At 35.6% G+C, this 21367-nt stretch overlaps 1 protein-coding gene across 3 annotated transcripts in view; it reads right to left on the bottom strand.

The window, feature by feature from the left end:
* The window catches only part of ngly1 (N-glycanase 1), a 41316-nt gene extending 31300 nt beyond the window's left edge, over window positions 1-10016 (bottom strand). For all 3 annotated transcript variants that reach the window (XM_061982367.2, XM_061982369.2, XM_061982368.2), the window contains exons 1-3: window positions 9810-10016; window positions 2875-2989; window positions 251-439 (exon numbers count right to left, since the gene is read on the bottom strand). In XM_061982367.2, coding sequence (XP_061838351.2) covers window positions 251-439; window positions 2875-2989; window positions 9810-9910 — 405 coding nt within the window. In that variant the 5' untranslated portion in view covers window positions 9911-10016. The remainder of the gene's footprint in view (window positions 1-250; window positions 440-2874; window positions 2990-9809) is intronic.
* Between the last annotated feature and the right edge of the window lie 11351 nt (window positions 10017-21367).

The raw sequence follows: 21367 nt of genomic DNA, 5'->3' as shown, positions 1-21367 counted from the left end.
CCACTATGGACTGGACTCTCACAATATTATGCTAGATCCACTCGACGTCCATTGCACTGTCAAGAGGGAAGTTCTATTTGAGGGCAGGTGCTTATTTGTAGAGGGTTTTATTTAGGTAAAGCATTTATTGAGGAAGGGAGGTCACATTTTGAGGGAAAAAAACAACAGATAGAAGTAGATTTTGACCATAAATGGGTTGACAATCTGCTAATATGACAATTATTATACTGTGTTGTTTTGCAGACATTACCAGAGGTTTTGTCTGTGCAGGAAGTGAGGACACCGGCTGACCAGACGAATGCTGGCTTTCCGCAGTCGCCACAAGGGGGACGGACGGCCTTCCAGGTAGTCTCTGATCTCTTTCAGCTGCGATGGAATCTCTGACGGCCTTTAGATTTTCCACTGATGCCGAGGTGGGGAACACCAGGTGAGTGTCAGCCTATAAGAGAAACAAAATCACACACAGATAGTAAAGGATTTGACTACTTTTAATGCTTACCATCATATTTCTGCATGCTAACTATCATATAATCAGTATAGTATTGTCAGGTTCAAACACTGAACTATCTATTAAACAAAGACAAGAAACAAGGAATCAAACAGAGACAGGATTCAATTTAGCTCATTAGGAGAGCGCGTGCACTCTTGTACAATGTCGCCCCACGCTCTGAGGAAAGGATTCCCTGACCTCTCCCTTTATTTGGGCATTTCCTGATTACCCGTATTTTCCGCACCATAAGGCGGCCTGGGTTATAAGCCGCGCCTTCAATGAACGGCATATTTCAAAACTTTGTCCACCTATAAGACGCCCCGTGTTATAAGCCGCATCTAACTGCGCTAAAGGAATGTCAAAAAAACAGTCAGATAGGTCAGTCAAACTTAAATAATATATTAAAAACCAGCGTGATGTGGGCGCGCATGGAGTCGTATATCAACATGGACGGAGCTGCGTGAAAAAAGCCACCCGGCCTCTTCGCGTAAACTTACCTTAACCACTCGCTCATCTTTTCTTCATCCATCCATCCCTTCGAGTTAGCTTTTATGATGACGCCGGCTGGAAAGGTCTCTTTTGGCAAGGTCTTCCTTTTGAATATCACCATGGGTGGAAGTTTCTGGCCATTAGCATGGCAAGCTAGAACCACAGTGAAGGATGACTTCTCATTCCCTGTGGTGCGAATATTCACCGTACGTGCTCCCGTTGTATCCACAGTGCGGTTCACAGGAATATCAAAAGTCAGTGGAACCTCGTCCATGTTGATAATGTTCTCTGGCCGGATCTTTTTTTCAGCTATCTTGTTTTTACAATATGCACGGAAAGTAGCCAGCTTTTCTTGAAAGTCTTTAGGCAGTTGCTGTGAAATAGTAGTCCGTGTGCGGATGGAGAGATTGCGTCTTTTCATGAACCGGAAACCTGTCGCTTAGTAGGAGCCATTTTGTGGTCTTTACAGATGTAAACACACAAAGGAAATGAAACGTAATATCCGCGCGGTTCTTCTTCTTCTACGGGGGCGGGTGGTTGCTTACAGTAGAAGAAGAAGCGCTTCCTCTTCTATGGGGGCGGGTGCTTACCTTGGCGGTTGCTTGCCGTAGAAGAAGAAGCGCTTCCTCTTCTACGGGGAAAAAAGATGGCGGCTGTTTACCGTAGTTGCGAGACCTAAACTTTATGAAAATGAATCTTAATATTAATCCATATATAAAGCGCACCGGGTTATAAGCCGCACTGTCAGCTTTTGAGTAAATTTGTGGTTTTTAGGTGCGGCTAATAGTGCGGAAAATACGGTACATAGCTGCAGCTGCTTCTAAGGGGAGGGGTCATAAACAGCTGCTGTGCCGGGTCATAATCAGTTCAAACAAAAAGGTGCTTGGAGCGGTGTCAGGTTTGCCCCCTCTCTGCTTTGCAGATTGCGGGTAGAGATGTCCGATAAAATCGGACTGGAGATATTATCGGCCGATAAATACTTTAAAATGCAATATCGGAAAATATCGGTATCGGTTTCAAAAAGTAAAATTGATGACTTTTTAAAACGCCGCTGTACGGAGTGCTACACGGATGTAGGGAGAAGTACAGAGCAGTTGCGTCTCCCAGTCATACTTGCCAAAACTCCTGATTTTCCCGGGAGACTCCCGAATATCAGTGCCCCTCCCGAAAATCTCCCGGGGGAACCATTCTCCCGATTTCCATATAATAATATTATATAATATTGGGGGCGTGCCTTAAAGGAACTGCCTTTGTGTGCCGGCCCAATCACATAAAATGTACGGCTTTTCACACACACAAGTGAATGGAAGGCATACTTGGTCAACAGCCATACAGGTCACACTGAGGGTGGCCGTATAAACAACTTTAACACTGTTACAAATACGCGCCACACTGTGAACCCACACCTAACAAGAATGACAAACACATTTCGGGAGAACATAAACACAACAGAACAAATACCCAGAACCCCATGCAGCACTAACTCTTCCGGGACGTTACAATATACACCCCCCGCTGTTTGTCGCTCATTAAGTGCATGCTTCACACCCTGCAAGCTCTTAGAAAAGCCAGAGGTGGTGCAATAAAGTACTGGTGCCGTGTTGGACTGTCATTTTGTTTCTTTGTCATGATTGCATTATTTTTTCACTCTGCTTGACGTAAAAATGAAACAGTTATGATAAGAATTTATTTTCCGGATTTATTTGAGTGTTTTTGAAAGCCAGAAATTAGAATAGTTAGGTGTCAAGTATCTTATCTGCGTCTTTTCTACAAAATGAAACAACTAAATGAACATCCTTTAATTTTGCTGATTCATCATTTTTGCCAGGGGTCGTATTAAGCATGCACTGGACAGATATGAAAGCTTTAGGTCTTTAAAGTAAATATTCACATACCTCCTTGAAGCCCATCTCAAAGAGGCATTCCACCGCACCTCTGATTGGCAGCAGCTTGGTAGAGAAAGTAGGACCGTCTATGCGAATTGATCTATACTTTTCCAAGTTGGGATTCCTGGTGGAGAAAAATCATTATGTTCAAATGACATCGTACTTTAAAGTCACGTCACACTTTGTGGTAATAATATGTACACACCAGTACCGTGATTTGATGAACTAATGCCAGTTTAACCATCACCTTTATCAATTAATTAGAATATTAACTTTGCAACGTGTAATCCATCCATCCATCTTCAACCGCTTATCCGGATTCAGGTCGCGGGGGACAACAGCTCCAGCAGAGACCCCCAGACTTCCCTCTCCAGAGCAACATTAGCGACTTCCTCCAGGGGAATCCCGAAGAGTTCCCAGGCCAGAGAGGAGGTGTAATCCCCCCATCTGGTCCTTGGCCTGTCGCAGGGGTCTCCTCCCAGTGGCAGTGGGAGGAGTAATGTGTAATCTATTGCAATAGAACTTCAGGAGATGATGTCATGCAAAATCCTCATACATTAAGCGCGAGTTAGTTCTCAGTGGTTTAAACGGTGGTACCACCAGTGCCTCCATGGAAATGCCCCCCTCTACCTCAAAGAACTACTCACCCCCAAATCCTCCACACGTCACCTTCGCTCCGGACAGGCTAACCCAGTGATTCTCAAACTTTTTTTGTCATCCCCCACTTTGGACAAGGGGGAGTTTTCAAGCCCCACCTGCCCCCATCGCCCCAACAGAGCGCTAATGCCAAGCTTTAACATTTTCAAATTTATTGAAAATCAAGTTGTATACATTCAAACTCAATAACATAAAATAACATCAAGTTCAATGATAAATAAAATAACTGTGCAGCTGTGGTACAACTTGCATCAATTTCAATAATAAATAAAATAACTTCCATCAAGTTCAATAATAAATAAAACAAAAGTGTTATAACTTGCATCAAGTTCAATAATAAATCAAAAAAAGTGTTATAACTTGCATCACGTTCAATAATAAATCAAAAAAAGTGTTATAACTTGCATCAAGTTCAATAATAAATAAAACAAAAGTGTTATAACTTGCATCAAGTTCAATAATAAATCAAAAAAAGTGTTATAACTTGCATCAAGTTCAATAATAAATCAAATAAAAGTGTTATAACTTGCATCAAGTTCAATAATAAATCAAAAAAAGTGTTATAACTTGCATCAAGTTCAATAATAAATAAAACAAGTGTTATAACTTGCATCAAGTTCAATAATAAATCAAATAACTTGCATCAAGTTCAATAATAAATCAACAAAAGTGTTATAACTTGCATCAAGTTCAATAATAAATCAAAAAAAGTGTTATAACTCGCATCACGTTCAATAATAAATCAAAAAAAAGTGTTATAACTTGCATCAAGTTCAATAATAAATCAAATAAAAGTGTTATAACTTGCATCAAGTTCAATAATAAATCAAAAAAAGTGTTATAACTTGCATCAAGTTCAATAAAAAATTAAAAAAAGTGTTATAACTTGCATCAAGTTCAATAATAAATCAAAAAAAGTGTTATAACTTGCATCACGTTCAATAATAAATCAAAAAAAGTGTTATAACTTGCATCAAGTTAAATAATAAATCAAATAAAAGTGTTATAACTTGCATCAAGTTCAATAATAAATCAAATAACTTGCATCAAGTTCAATAAATCAAATAAAAGTGTTATAACTTGCATCAAGTTCAATAATAAATCAAATAACTTGCATCAAGTTCAATAATAAATCAACAAAAGTGTTATAACTTGCATCAAGTTCAATAATAAATAAAACAAAAGTGTTATAACTTGCATCAAGTTCAATAATAAATCAAAAAAAGTGTTATAACTTGCATCAAGTTCAATAATAAATCAAATAACTTGCATCAAGTTCAATAATAAATACAATAAAAGTGCCACTTTGCAATCTTTGCAAAAAAAAAAAGGAGGAGCTATGCATTTGGCAAGACAGGGCAAGTGACAGCACTTTTCCCTGGGAGAGCCACCTTGCTTCACTGTGAAACAGCACGGCTGTATGATCAGCTCCCATTTCCTCACACAGTGCAGAGAACAGTCGCACTTTCAGTGGTCGTGTTTTGATCAAATTTACCGCGCTCACAACATCTGTTAAAACCTCATTGAGTTCGGGGCTGAGCTGCCTTGACGCGAGTGCTTCCCGGTGAATGACACAGTGTGTGCCCGTCACATTTTTGTTTCTCTGCAGGCGCTGGCTCTGGCTCGACGACCTTTGAGGTGCGAGTCACAAATGTATATATTTGTGTAATTGTGATCCACACATTAGCCTGCTACCCATCCGAGCGAAAGTTTGTTCCGCTTAGCCCCGCCCCCATTAGTTACTGTTGCTATGTCTGTCAAACTTTCGCTCGTACCGAGAAATATAAAGCCTACAGTAAAAATAAGTACCATTTATTTATATAGCGGATTTCACAGACAGAATCACAAAGTGATTTACAGTGTGTATAGAAAATGAAAGCATAGTAAAAAAAATAATCTAAGAATATAATAATTAAAAAAAAAAATTTAAGTGAAATTTCCTCCCGTTCCTGTCATGTCTCTATTCCCCACCAGTGGGGCGCGCCCCACACTTTGAGAAACGCTGGGCTAACCTCCTCCAACCTCCGAGGACAAAGCTACGAACAATGGGAGACCGAGCTTTCTACTCCTTCGTTCCCAGTCTGTGGAACGCTCTCCCTGACCACCTGAAGGCACCACAGACTGTGGATGCTTTTAAAAAAGGCTTAAAAACCATCATTTAAATGTATTATTATTTTTTGATATATGCATACTAGTTCTAGCTATTAGGCTGTCCTAGTTTTTATTTTTTATTATCTTTTTATTTTTATTAATACACTGTAGCACTTTGAGGTTGTTTACTCAATGTAAAGTGCTTTTTACAAATAAAATCTATTATTATTATCATTGTTGGTAGACGGGCACTGTGTGGCAGGATGCTAGAACAACTGAGGAGGTGGGAACACGAGAGTATTTTATTGCATTCTCAAATATCCCGAAACACACAAAGTAGAAGATGTACAAATCAGACATAAATTCTTTATTTGTGCGTGTTTGACTCAGCAAACCTCGACACAAGGACAGCTTCTCCTGCTGTCTGAACAAACCTGTGCGATGTCGTACATGCTAGTATTAATAAACAATATCAATATTTATAAACCTGTGCGATGCCGTACATGCTAGTATTAAACAATATGGATATTTATAAACCTGTGCGATGCCATACATGCTAGTATTAATAAACAATATAGATATTTATAAATCTGTGCGATGCCGTACATGCTAGTATTAATAAACAATATAGATATTTATAAACCTGTGCGATGCCGTACATGCTAGTATTAATAAACAATATCAATATTTATAAACCTGTGCGATGCCGTACATGCTAGTATTAAACAATATGGATATTTATAAACCTGTGCGATGCCATACATGCTAGTATTAATAAACAATATAGATATTTATAAATCTGTGCGATGCCGTACATGCTAGTATTAATAAACAATATAGATATTTATAAACCTGTGCGATGCCGTACATGCTTGTATTAATAAACAATATCAATATTTATAAACCTGTGCGATGCCGTACATGCTAGTATTAATAAACAATATCAGTATTTATAAACCTGTGCGATGCCGTACATACTAGTATTAAACAATATAGATATTAATAAACCTGTGCGATGCCGTACATGCTAGTATTAATAAACAATATAGATATTTATAAATCTGTGCGATGCCGTACATGCTAGTATTAATCAGAGGTGTGGACTCGAGTCACATGACTTGGACTCGAGTCAGACTCGAGTCATGAATTTGATGACTTTAGACTCGACTTGACAAAATGTAAAAAGACTTGCAACTCGACTTAGACTTTAACATCAATGACTTGTGACTTCACTTGGACTTGAGCCTTTTGAATTGACATGACTTGACATGACTTGCTACTTTCCCCAAAACCCAAAGATGAAAAAGTTATTCGGGAGCGCTCCGTATTTTTCATTGTGTACTTGTCTATCAGCGTTGCGTGTGTCAGCTGGTGTGCTCTCAGTACAACAGCCAATCAAATTAGATCTACTTTGTTTTCATCACACAGCATTCATCCAATCAAATTGCAGGACAACCAACGAAGAAGACATGTCCAAACCACACGCCAGTGGACAAAAAATGATGCCTAAAATAATTTTGTTTGGGTATAAAAATGACGAGGTGGTCAACACAAAACGGTTTGCAGTATGCAACACATGCGGTTCGAAAATGACTGATGGAGAGGCAACAACTTCCAACTTCGTCCGGCATTTGAAGTTACACAAAGAACGGTAAGTTTTGAATGTAAGATAACGTTTATTGGCTAAGTAACGTGACTTTTATTTGCTGTGTAGTTAAATCAGTGAGGCTGTAAACTCACTGCTAACGTTATAACGTTATTGCAAACACGGGAATCTGTTGCAGTTCACTACCTTATTCATACTTTTTGTTCAGTGATTTTTTTTAAGCAGGGTTACGTTAGTCAATATATCACACGTAACGTTAGACGGCGGTCAGCAGCACCGCGTATTTTAGCCACCTAAAAAAAGACAAAAATAGTCAAATAAAGGTCAGTTAAAATGTATACTATATTATGAATATGTGTACCGTTTTAGCTAGCTTTCTGACATACTGTTGGTTGTTTACCTCAGTGGTCCCCAACCACCGGGCCGCGGCCCGGTACTGGTCCGTGGATCGATTGGTATCGGCCCGCACAAGAATTTTTTTTTTTTTTTCTCTTTTTTTAATTAAATCAACATAAAAAACACAAGATACACTTACAAGTAGTGCACCAACCCAAAACAACTCTCTCCCCCCTTTTGTTCTGGGCATTGAACATGAAGACTCTTCCTTCACTGTTCCGAGTGGCCATGAGAGTCTTGGCAGTGCCTGCCTCCAGTGCTCCAGTGGAGCGAGTTTTCAGCCATGGTGGCATCATACTACGCCCCCATCGTGCACAAATGACTGACAGACTCTTGGCTAATTTGGTCTTTTGCAAATGCAATGCAGCATAGGGCCCTGACATATAAAAAGTACAACTTTTTTGTTATGTTCACGTATATGTCATGTTTTTTCAATGTTAACACTTTTGTACAAATAAGTACATTTATTTTTCAATGTGTTTGTTCTGTAAAGGAATGAGTTAATGTTTAAAATGACTGGTTAATAGTGCTATTATAAAGTGCAATGTCAGCACAATTTTCTTTCCTGCAATTTAAAATGCACTTGTTTTAATAAATAAATACAGCGTTTGAAAAGCATACACCCTGTATGATCAGTGTCAGAGCTTGGTCCGCATTGCCGGCAGTAAGTCGGACACGTTTCCAGTGAGGGTTGGACTCCACCAAGGCTGCACTTTGTCACCGATTCTGTTCATAACTTTTATGGACAGAATTTCTAGGCGCAGTCAAGGCGTTGAGGGGATCTGGTTTGGTGGCTGCAGGATTAGGTCTCTGCTTTTTGCAGATGATGTGGTCCTGATGGCTTCATCTGGCCAGGATCTTCAGCTCTCACTGGATCGGTTCGCAGCCGAGTGTGAAGCGACTGGGATGAGAATCAGCACCTCCAAGTCCGAGTCCATGGTTCTCGCCCGGAAAAGGGTGGAGTGCCATCTCCGGGTTGGGGAGGAGATCTTGCCCCAAGTGGAGGAGTTCAAGTACCTCGGAGTCTTGTTCACGAGTGGGGGAAGAGTGGATGGTGAGATCGACAGGCGGATCGGTGCGGCGTCTTCAGTAATGCGGACGCTGTATCGATCCGTTGTGGTGAAGAAGGAGCTGAGCCGGAAGGCAAAGCTCTCAATTTACCGGTCGATCTACGTTCCCATCCTCACCTATGGTCATGAGCTTTGGGTTATAACCGAAAGGACAAGATCACGGGTACAAGCGGCCAAAATGAGTTTCCTCCACCGAGTGGCGGGGCTCTCCCTTAGAGGATAGGGTGAGAAGCTCTGCCATCCGGGAGGAACTCAAAGTAAAGCTGCTGCTCCTCCACATGGAGAGGAGCCAGATGAGGTGGTTCGGGCATCTGGTCAGGATGCCACCCGAACGCCTCCCTAGGGAGGTGTTTAGGGCACGTCCCACTGGTAGGAGGCCACGGGGAAGACCCAGGACACGTTGGGAAGACTATGTCTCCTGGCTGGCCTGGGAACGCCTCGGGGTCCCACAGGAAGAGCTGGACGAAGTGGCTGGGGAGAGGGAAGTCTGGGCTTCCCTGCTTAGGCTGCTGCCCCCGCGACCCAACCTCGGATAAGCGGAGGAAGATGGATGGATGGATGGAAAAGCATACACAATCTGTGTTAATATATTAGTCTGTGGTTAAAAGGACTTGAAAGGACTCGAAACTCAAAATGCAGGACTTAGGACTTGACTTGAGACTTTCCAGTCTTGACTTTGGACTTGACTCGGGGCTTGCCTGTCTTGACTCGGGACTTGACTCGGACTTGAGGGCAAAGACTTGAGACTTACTTGTGACTTGCAAAACAATGACTTGGTCCCACCTCTGGTATTAATAAACAATATAGATATTTATAAACCTGTGCGATGCCGTACATGCTAGTATTAATAAACAATATAGATATGTGACTTGTCCAGGGTGTACCCCGCCTACCGCCCGAATGCAACTGAGATAGGCTCCAGCGACCTCCCGCGACTCCAAAAGGGACAACCGGTAGAAAATGGATGGATGGATGGATACTTATAAACCTGTGCGATGCCGTACATGCTAGTATTAATAAACAATATCAGTATTTATAAACCTGTGCGATGCCGTACATGCTAGTATTAATAAACAATATAAATATGTATATTTTGTTAGTTTGTCAGAAAGAAGTCGTCTTACCTTAAGATATTGTCGGCGTATGTAAGTAACAACTTGCACACATCCAGGAAGACGTCCTTAGAATTGTCACATAATTGAGTGACTGCTGGCGACAAAGTCATTTTTCTTCTTTTAATCGCCTTTTCTGTCAAATGTTGACTGCTTCGCTGCTAGCTCGTTAGCTAATAACGACAAGCTACTGCGTCTTCCTCTGGTGATGAATCGACATGTTGGTGCGCAGTGGCGCCACCTGCTGGACTGGAGGGTCTACTTCTTTATTATTGTACAATGAACATACTTATTATAGGATGACAATGCACGAACACAACATCACGATATTTACTTCCAATGTTTTACATCACGATAAACAATGCATATAATACATTTAAAAACATTAAAAACAATTCTCCTACAAACAAAACCTGTTGAAGAAAGTAAAACAAATTACTACAATAATTGTTGACTTTATAATACATTTTTCAACTTTTAGTCCAAAACACACAGTACTTCATTAAAACAAGTACTTCTAAGTTCAAACACACAGTACTTCATTAAGCAGTTACTACTAGTCTTAAACACGTAGTACTTCATCAAACAAGTACTACTAGTCTAAAACACATAGTACGTCATCAAACAAGTACTAGTAGTCTAAAACACAGTACTTCATCAAACAAGTACTACTAGTCTAAAACACACAGTACTTCATCAAACAAGTCTAAAACACAGTACTTCATCAAACAAGTACTACTAGTCTAAAACACACAGTACTTCATCAAACAAGTACTACTAGTCTAAAACACACAGCACTTAATCATACAAGTACTACTAGTCTAAAACACAGTACTTCATCAAACAAGTACTACTAGTCTAAAACACACAGTACTTCATCAAACAAGTACTACTAGTCTAAAACACACAGCACTTAATCATACAAGTACTACTAGTCTAAAACACAGTACTTCATCAAACAAGTACTACTAGTCTAAAACACACAGCACTTAATCATACAAGTACTACTAGTCTAAAACACAGTACTTCATCAAACAAGTACTACTAGTCTAAAACACACAGTACTTCATCAAACAAGTACTACTAGTTTTAAACACACAGTACTTCATCAAACAAGTACTACTAGTCTAAAACACACAGTACTTCATCAAACAAGTACTACTACTCTAAAACACACAGTACTTCAAACAGGTACTACTAGTCTAAAACACACAGTACTTCATCAAACAAGTCTAAAACACAGTACTTCATCAAACAAGTACTACTAGTCTAAAACACACAGTACTTCAAACAAGTACTACTAGTCTAAAACACACAGTACTTCAAACAAGTACTACTAGTCTAAAACACACAGTACTTCATCAAACAAGTCTAAAACACAGTACTTCATCAAACAAGTACTACTAGTCTAAAACACACAGTACTTAATCATACAAGTACTTCTAGTCTAAAACACAGTACTTCATCAAACAAGTACTACTAGTCTAAAACACACAGTAGTTCATCAAACATGTACTACTAGGATAAAACACATAGTACTTCATCAAACAAGTACAATCAGGATACAACATAGTACTTCATCAAACAAGTACTATTAGGATAAAACACACAGTACTTTATCAAACAAGTACTACTAGTCTAAAACACACAGTACTTAATCATACAAGTACTACTAGTCTAAAACACAGTACTTCATCAAACAAGTACTACTAGTCTAAAACACAGTACTTCATCAAACAAGTACTACTAGTCTAAAACACACAGTAGTTCATCAAACATGTACTACTAGGATAAAACACAGTACTTCATCAAACAAGTACTACTAGTCTAAAACACAGTACTTCATCAAACAAGTACTACTAGTCTAAAACACAGTACTTCATCAAACAAGTACTACTAGGATAAAACACAGTACTTCATCAAACAAGTATTACTAGTCTAAAACACAGTACTTCATTAAACAAGTACTACTAGTCTAAAACACAGTACTTCATCAAACATGTACTACGAGTCTAAAACACAGTACTTCATCAAACAAGTACTACTGGTCTAAAACACACAGTACTTCATCAAACAAGTCTAAAACACAGTACTTCATCAAACAAGTACTACTAGTCTAAAACACACAGTACTTCATCAAACAAGTACTACTAGTCTAAAACACACAGTAGTTCATCAAACAAGTACTACTAGTCTAAAACACACAGTACTTCATCAAACAAGTACTACTAGTCTAAAACACACAGTACTTCATCAAACAAGTACTACTAGTCTAAAACACACAGTACTTCATCAAACAAGTACTACTAGTCTAAAACACACAGTAGTTCATCAAACATGTACTACTAGGATAAAACACACGGTACTTCATCAAACAAGTACAATCAGGATACAACATAGTACTTCATCAAACAAGTACTATAAGAATAAAACACACAGTACTTCATCAAACATGTACTATTAGGATAAAACACACAGTACTTCATCAAACATGTACTATTAGGATACAACATAGTACTTCATCAAACAAGTACTACTAGTCTAAAACACACAGTACTTCATCAAACAAGTACTACTAGTCTAAAACACAGTACTTCATCAAACAAGTACTACTAGTCTAAAACACACAGTACTTCATCAAACATGTACTACTAGGATAAAACACAGTACTTCATCAAACAAGTACAATCAGGATACAACATAGTAATTCATCAAACAAGTACTATTAGGATAAAACACACAGTACTTCATCAAACAAGTACTACTAGTCTAAAACACACAGTACTTCATCAAACAAGTACTACTAGTCTAAAACACAGTACTTCATCAAACAAGTACTACTAGTCTAAAACACAGTACTTCATCAAACAAGTACTACTAGTCTAAAACACACAGTACTTCATCAAACAAGTACTACTAGTCTAAAACACAGTACTTCATCAAACATGTACTACTAGTCTAAAACACAGTACTTCATCAAACAAGTACTACTAGTCTAAAACACACAGTACTTAATCATACAAGTACTACTAGTCTAAAACACAGTACTTCATCAAACAAGTACTACTAGTCTAAAACACAGTACTTCATCAAACAAGTACTACTAGTCTAAAACACACAGTACTTCATCAAACAAGTACTACTAGGATAAAACACAGTACTTCATCAAACAAGTATTACTAGTCTAAAACACAGTACTTCATCAAACAAGTACTACTAGTCTAAAACACACAGTACTTTATCAAGTATAAAACACACAGTACTTTATCAAACAAGTACTACTAGTCTAAAACACACAGTACTTCATCAAACAAGTACTACTAGTCTAAAACACACAGTACTTAATCAAACAAGTACTACTAGTCTAAAACACAGTACTTCATCAAACAAGTACTACTAGTCTAAAACACAGTACTTCATCAAACAAGTACTACTAGTCTAAAACACAGTACTTCATCAAACAAGTACTACTAGTATAAAACACAGTACTTATCGAACAAGTACTACTAGTCTAAAACACAGTACTTCATCAAACAAGTACTACTAGTCTAAAACACAGTACTTCATCAAACAATTACTACTAGTCTAAAACACACAGTACTTCATCAAACAAGTACTACTAGTCTAAAACACAGTACTTCATCAAACAATTACTACTAGTCTAAAACACACAGTACTTTATCAAACAAGTACTACTAGTATAAAACACACAGTGCTTTATCAAACAAGTACTACTAGTCTAAAACACAGTACTTCATCAAACAAGTACTACTAGTCTAAAACACAGTACTTCATCAAACAAGTACTACTAGTCTAAAACACACAGTAGTTCATCAAACATGTACTACTAGGATAAAACACAGTACTTCATCAAACAAGTACTACTAGTCTAAAACACAGTACTTCATCAAACAAGTACTACTAGTCTAAAACACAGTACTTCATCAAACAAGTACTACTAGTCTAAAACACAGTACTTCATCAAACAAGTACTACTAGTCTAAAACACACAGTACTTCATCAAACAAGTCTAAAACACAGTACTTCATCAAACAAGTACTACTAGTCTAAAACACACAGTACTTCAAACAAGTACTACTAGTCTAAAACACACAGTACTTCATCAAACAAGTCTAAAACACAGTACTTCATCAAACAAGTACTACTAGTCTAAAACACACAGTACTTAATCATACAAGTACTTCTAGTCTAAAACACAGTACTTCATCAAACAAGTACTACTAGTCTAAAACACACAGTAGTTCATCAAACATGTACTACTAGGATAAAACACATAGTACTTCATCAAACAAGTACAATCAGGATACAACATAGTACTTCATCAAACAAGTACTATTAGGATAAAACACACAGTACTTTATCAAACAAGTACTACTAGTCTAAAACACACAGTACTTAATCATACAAGTACTACTAGTCTAAAACACAGTACTTCATCAAACAAGTACTACTAGTCTAAAACACAGTACTTCATCAAACAAGTACTACTAGTCTAAAACACACAGTAGTTCATCAAACATGTACTACTAGGATAAAACACAGTACTTCATCAAACAAGTACTACTAGTCTAAAACACAGTACTTCATCAAACAAGTACTACTAGTCTAAAACACAGTACTTCATCAAACAAGTACTACTAGGATAAAACACAGTACTTCATCAAACAAGTATTACTAGTCTAAAACACAGTACTTCATTAAACAAGTACTACTAGTCTAAAACACAGTACTTCATCAAACATGTACTACGAGTCTAAAACACAGTACTTCATCAAACAAGTACTACTGGTCTAAAACACACAGTACTTCATCAAACAAGTCTAAAACACAGTACTTCATCAAACAAGTACTACTAGTCTAAAACACACAGTACTTCATCAAACAAGTACTACTAGTCTAAAACACACAGTAGTTCATCAAACAAGTACTACTAGTCTAAAACACACAGTACTTCATCAAACAAGTACTACTAGTCTAAAACACACAGTACTTCATCAAACAAGTACTACTAGTCTAAAACACACAGTACTTCATCAAACAAGTACTACTAGTCTAAAACACACAGTAGTTCATCAAACATGTACTACTAGGATAAAACACACGGTACTTCATCAAACAAGTACAATCAGGATACAACATAGTACTTCATCAAACAAGTACTATAAGAATAAAACACACAGTACTTCATCAAACATGTACTATTAGGATAAAACACACAGTACTTCATCAAACATGTACTATTAGGATACAACATAGTACTTCATCAAACAAGTACTACTAGTCTAAAACACACAGTACTTCATCAAACAAGTACTACTAGTCTAAAACACAGTACTTCATCAAACAAGTACTACTAGTCTAAAACACACAGTACTTCATCAAACATGTACTACTAGGATAAAACACAGTACTTCATCAAACAAATACAATCAGGATACAACATAGTAATTCATCAAACAAGTACTATTAGGATAAAACACACAGTACTTCATCAAACAAGTACTACTAGTCTAAAACACACAGTACTTCATCAAACAAGTACTACTAGTCTAAAACACAGTACTTCATCAAACAAGTACTACTAGTCTAAAACACAGTACTTCATCAAACAAGTACTACTAGTCTAAAACACACAGTACTTCATCAAACAAGTACTACTAGTCTAAAACACAGTACTTCATCAAACATGTACTACTAGTCTAAAACACAGTACTTCATCAAACAAGTACTACTAGTCTAAAACACACAGTACTTAATCATACAAGTACTACTAGTCTAAAACACAGTACTTCATCAAACAAGTTCTACTAGTCTAAAACACAGTACTTCATCAAACAAGTACTACTAGTCTAAAACACACAGTACTTCATCAAACAAGTACTACTAGGATAAAACACAGTACTTCATCAAACAAGTATTACTAGTCTAAAACACAGTACTTCATCAAACAAGTACTACTAGTCTAAAACACACAGTACTTTATCAAGTATAAAACACACAGTACTTTATCAAACAAGTACTACTAGTCTAAAACACACAGTACTTCATCAAACAAGTACTACTAGTCTAAAACACACAGTACTTAATCAAACAAGTACTACTAGTCTAAAACACAGTACTTCATCAAACAAGTACTACTAGTCTAAAACACAGTACTTCATCAAACAAGTACTACTAGTCTAAAACACAGTACTTCATCAAACAAGTACTACTAGTATAAAACACAGTACTTATCGAACAAGTACTACTAGTCTAAAACACAGTACTTCATCAAACAAGTACTACTAGTCTAAAACACAGTACTTCATCAAACAATTACTACTAGTCTAAAACACACAGTACTTCATCAAACAAGTACTACTAGTCTAAAACACAGTACTTCATCAAACAATTACTACTAGTCTAAAACACACAGTACTTCATCAAACAAGTACTACTAGTCTAAAACACAGTACTTCATCAAACAAGTACTACTAGTCTAAAACACACAGTACTTTATCAAGTATAAAACACACAGTACTTTATCAAACAAGTACTACTAGTCTAAAACACACAGTACTTAATCAAACAAGTACTACTAGTCTAAAACACACAGTACTTAAACAAGTACTACTAGTCTAAAACACAGTACTTCATCAAACAAGTACTACTAGTCTAAAACACAGTACTTCATCAAACAAGTACTACTAGTCTAAAACACAGTACTTCATCAAACAAGTACTACTAGTATAAAACACAGTACTTATCGAACAAGTACTACTAGTCTAAAACACAGTACTTCATCAAACAAGTACTACTAGTCTAAAACACAGTACTTCATCAAACAATTACTACTAGTCTAAAACACACAGTACTTCATCAAACAAGTACTACTAGTCCAAAACACACAGTACTTCATCAAACAAGTACTACTAGTCTAAAACACAGTACTTCATCAAACAAGTACTACTAGTCTAAAACACACAGTACTTTATCAAGTATAAAACACAGTACTTCATCAAACAAGTACTACTAGTCCAAAACACACAGTACTTCATCAAACAAGTACTACTAGTCTAAAACACACAGTACTTCATCAAACAAGTACTACTAGTCTAAAACACACAGTACTTCATCAAACAAGTACTACTAGTCTAAAACACAGTACTTCATCAAACAATTACTACTAGTCTAAAACACAGTACTTCAAACAATTACTGCTAGTCTAAAACACACAGTACTTCATCAAACAAGTACTACTAGTCCAAAACACACAGTACTTCATCAAACAAGTACTACTAGGATAAAACACACAGTAGTTCATCAAACATGTACTACTAGGATAAAACACAGTACTTCATCAAACAAGTACTATAAGAATAAAACACAGTACTTCATCAAACAAGTACAATCAGGATAAAATATAGTACTCCATCAAACAAGTACTTGTATAGTCTAAAAAACATAGTACTTCATCAAACAAGTACTTGTATAGTCTAAAAACATAGTACTTCATCAAAGAAGTACTCTGTTGACACGAAAAATTCCATCTGGTGTTTAGTGAAGTAGAAAGTATTTATTATCTTCCTTTAGATGAGAAAATGGTTTTAACAATGAAGAAAAGAATAAAAAATGTTCCATGAGTGACTTTTATTGCCAAAGTGAATCTAATGTGATTATTATTAGTGATCAGAAATCAGAGAAGAACACCAGGAGGATTAGGAGGGGGAGGGGTGATATCCTAGTCACACCACAAGGTGGCGCCATGACTACAAACACTTTTATTTGCTACTAGTCTTGAAAAATAACATTAGACTGTCATCCCAATCATTTCACATGAAGATGGAAATATTCCACCAAGTCAGAGAAATGGTAGAAAAACATCAAAGGTGGTGGAAACATCTACCTGTGAACACAGGCCAGCAGGGGGCAAAATACTCCATGACATCATCCCCTATAAAATGCACATGCACGTGATGATGTCATCATGTACTTGTGTATTTATGTAACATAATGTTGTCATCATGTACTTGTGTATTTATGTAACATGTCGTAATCATGTACTTGTGTATTTATGTAACATAATGTTGTCATCATGTACTTTTGTATTTATGTAACATAATGTTGTCATCATGTACTTGTGTATTTATGTAACATAATGATGTCATCATGTACTTGTGTATTCATGTAACATAATGTTGTCATCATGTACTTGTGTATTCATGTAACATAATGTTGTCATCATGTACTTGTGTATTTATGTAACATAATGTTGTCATCATGTACTTGTGTATTTATGTAACATAATGTTGTCATCATGTACTTGTGTATTTATGTAACATAATGTTGTCATCATGTACTTGTGTATTCATGTAACATAATGTTGTCATCATGTACTTGTGTATTCATGTAACATAATGTTGTCATCATGTACTTGTGTATTTATGTAACATAATGTTGTCATCATGTACTTGTGTATTTATGTAACATAATGTTGTCATCATGTACTTGTGTATTTATGTAACATAATGTTGTCATCATGTACTTGTGTATTTATGTAACATAATGTTGTCATCATGTACTTGTGTATTTATGTAACATAATGTTATCATGTACTTGTGTATTTATGTAACAATGTTGTCATCATGTACTTGTGTATTTATGTAACATAATGTTGTCATCATGTACTTGTGTATTCATGTAACATAATGTTGTCATCATGTACTTGTGTATTTATGTAACATAATGTTGTCATCATGTACTTGTGTATTCATGTAACATAATGTTGTCATCATGTACTTGTGTATTCATGTAACATAATGTTGTCATCATGTACTTGTGTATTTATGTAACATAATGTTGTCATCATGTACTTGTGTATTTATGTAACATAATGTTGTCATCATGTACTTGTGTATTTATGTAACATAATGTTGTCATCATGTACTTGTGTATTTATGTAACATAATGTTGTCATCATGTACTTGTGTATTTATGTAACATAATGTTGTCATCATGTACTTGTGTATTCATGTAACATAATGTTGTCATCATGTACTTGTGTATTCATGTAACATAATGTTGTCATCATGTACTTGTGTATTTATGTAACATAATGTTGTCATCATGTACTTGTGTATTTATGTAACATAATGTTGTCATCATGTACTTGTGTATTTATGTAACATAATGTTGTCATCATGTACTTGTGTATTTATGTAACATAATGTTGTCATCATGTACTTGTGTATTTATGTAACATAATGTTGTCATCGTGTACTTGTGTATTTATGTAACATAATGTTGTCATCATGTACTTGTGTATTTATGTAACATAATGTTGTCAAGTACTTGTGTATTTATGTAACATAATGTTGTCATCATGTACTTGTGTATTTATGTAACATAATGTTGTCAAGTACTTGTGTATTTATGTAACATAATGTTGTCATCATGTACTTGTGTATTTATGTAACATAATGTTGTCATCATGTACTTGTGTATTTATGTAACATAATGTTGTCATCATGTACTTGTGTATTCATGTAACATAATGTTGCCATCGTGTACTTGTGTATTTATGTAACATAATGTTGTCATCATGTACTTGTGTATTTATGTAACATAATGTTGTCATCATGTACTTGTGTATTTATGTAACATAATGTTGTCATTGTGTACTTGTGTATTCATGTAACAATGTTGTCATCATGTACTTGTGTATTCATGTAACATAATGTTGTCATCATGTACTTGTGTATTCATGTAACAATGTTGTCATCATGTACTTGTGTATTCATGTAACATAATGTTGTCATCATGTACTTGTGTATTTATGTAACATAATGTTGTCATCATGTACTTGTGTATTCATGTAACATAATGTTGCCATCGTGTACTTGTGTATTTATGTAACATAATGTTGTCATCATGTACTTGTGTATTTATGTAACATAATGTTGTCATCATGTACTTGTGTATTTATGTAACATAATGTTGTCATCATGTACTTGTGTTTTTATGTAACATAATGTTGTCATCATGTACTTGTGTATTTATGTAACATAATGTTGTCATCATGTACTTGTGTTTTTATGTAACATAATGTTGTCATCATGTACTTGTGTATTTATGTAACATAATGATGTCATCATGTACTTGTGTTTTTATGTAACATAATGATGTCATCATGTACTTGTGTATTTATGTAACATAATGTTGTCATCATGTACTTGTGTATTCATGTAACATAATGTTGTCATCATGTACTTGTGTATTTATGTAACATAATGTTGTCATCATGTACTTGTGTATTTATGTAACATAATGTTGTCATCATGTACTTTTGTATTTATGTAACATAATGTTGTCATCATGTACTTGTGTATTTATGTAACATAATGTTGTCATCATGTACTTGTGTATTCATGTAACATAATGTTGTCATCATGTACTTGTGTATTCATGTAACATAATGTTGTCATCATGTACTTGTGTATTTATGTAACATAATGTTGTCATCATGTACTTGTGTATTTATGTAACATAATGTTGTCATCATGTACTTGTGTATTTATGTAACATAATGTTGTCATCATGTACTTGTGTATTTATGTAACATAATGTTGTCATCATGTACTTGTGTATTTATGTAACATAATGTTATCATGTACTTGTGTATTTATGTAACAATGTTGTCATCATGTACTTGTGTATTTATGTAACATAATGTTGTCATCATGTACTTGTGTATTTATGTAACATAATGTTGTCATCATGTACTTGTGTATTTATGTAACATAATGTTGTCATCATGTACTTGTGTATTTATGTAACATAATGATGTCATCATGTCCATCTTCTTCTACTTATCCAAGGTGATGAAATAGTTCATCTGTCTTTTGTCAACACATCAACAAACAATAACCATGTTTTTAAACAAAGCAGGCATTTAATGAAGTTTCCTGAAAACACAAAATACCTGACAAATTTAAGCAGTGTATATATATATATATATATATATATATATATACATATATATATATACATAATGCAGTAGCAGTACATTTGGTATGCAGTAGAAGTAAATGTAAAGATAAAAGCTAGCCAGAAGAAAAAAAACTCATGAAAATTGTATAAATGTTCAATAATACATTTTAAAAAGTCGTACATCCTGCTTTAACAGACCATTTCAAATCAGATTATAACAACCGAGAAATATGTATAATCTCCAAACACCTCCCACTTATAAAATTAAAAGTCAAGTTGAAATAGTGTAAATACGTAGAAAAGCTGTAGTGAAATATTAGTATGGTTCATCATGTCTTGTGAGTATGTTCTTATTGTCAACATGAAGTGAAACATGTCTCGTTTATTTGAAAAACACAAAAAGAAAAATGGAAAACAAAGCTGCTATCTTATGAAGTGGAAATATTGAAATAAATATGTAACATTTTGACTGTAAACAATGTTATTTTATAGGCAGGGAGTGGAAAGTTGCAATAATCTTCATAAAGTATACATTAGCACTACTTTTACTCTGCGCGTGTATTCAAGTATTGCACTTGATA

Source organism: Nerophis lumbriciformis, linkage group LG21 (genome assembly GCF_033978685.3).
Source record: "Nerophis lumbriciformis linkage group LG21, RoL_Nlum_v2.1, whole genome shotgun sequence".
In the NCBI taxonomy this organism is placed as follows: domain Eukaryota; kingdom Metazoa; phylum Chordata; class Actinopteri; order Syngnathiformes; family Syngnathidae; genus Nerophis; species Nerophis lumbriciformis.
The sequence above is the reverse complement of the archived record's forward strand: the minus strand, read 5'-3'. Positions and strand labels throughout refer to the sequence as shown.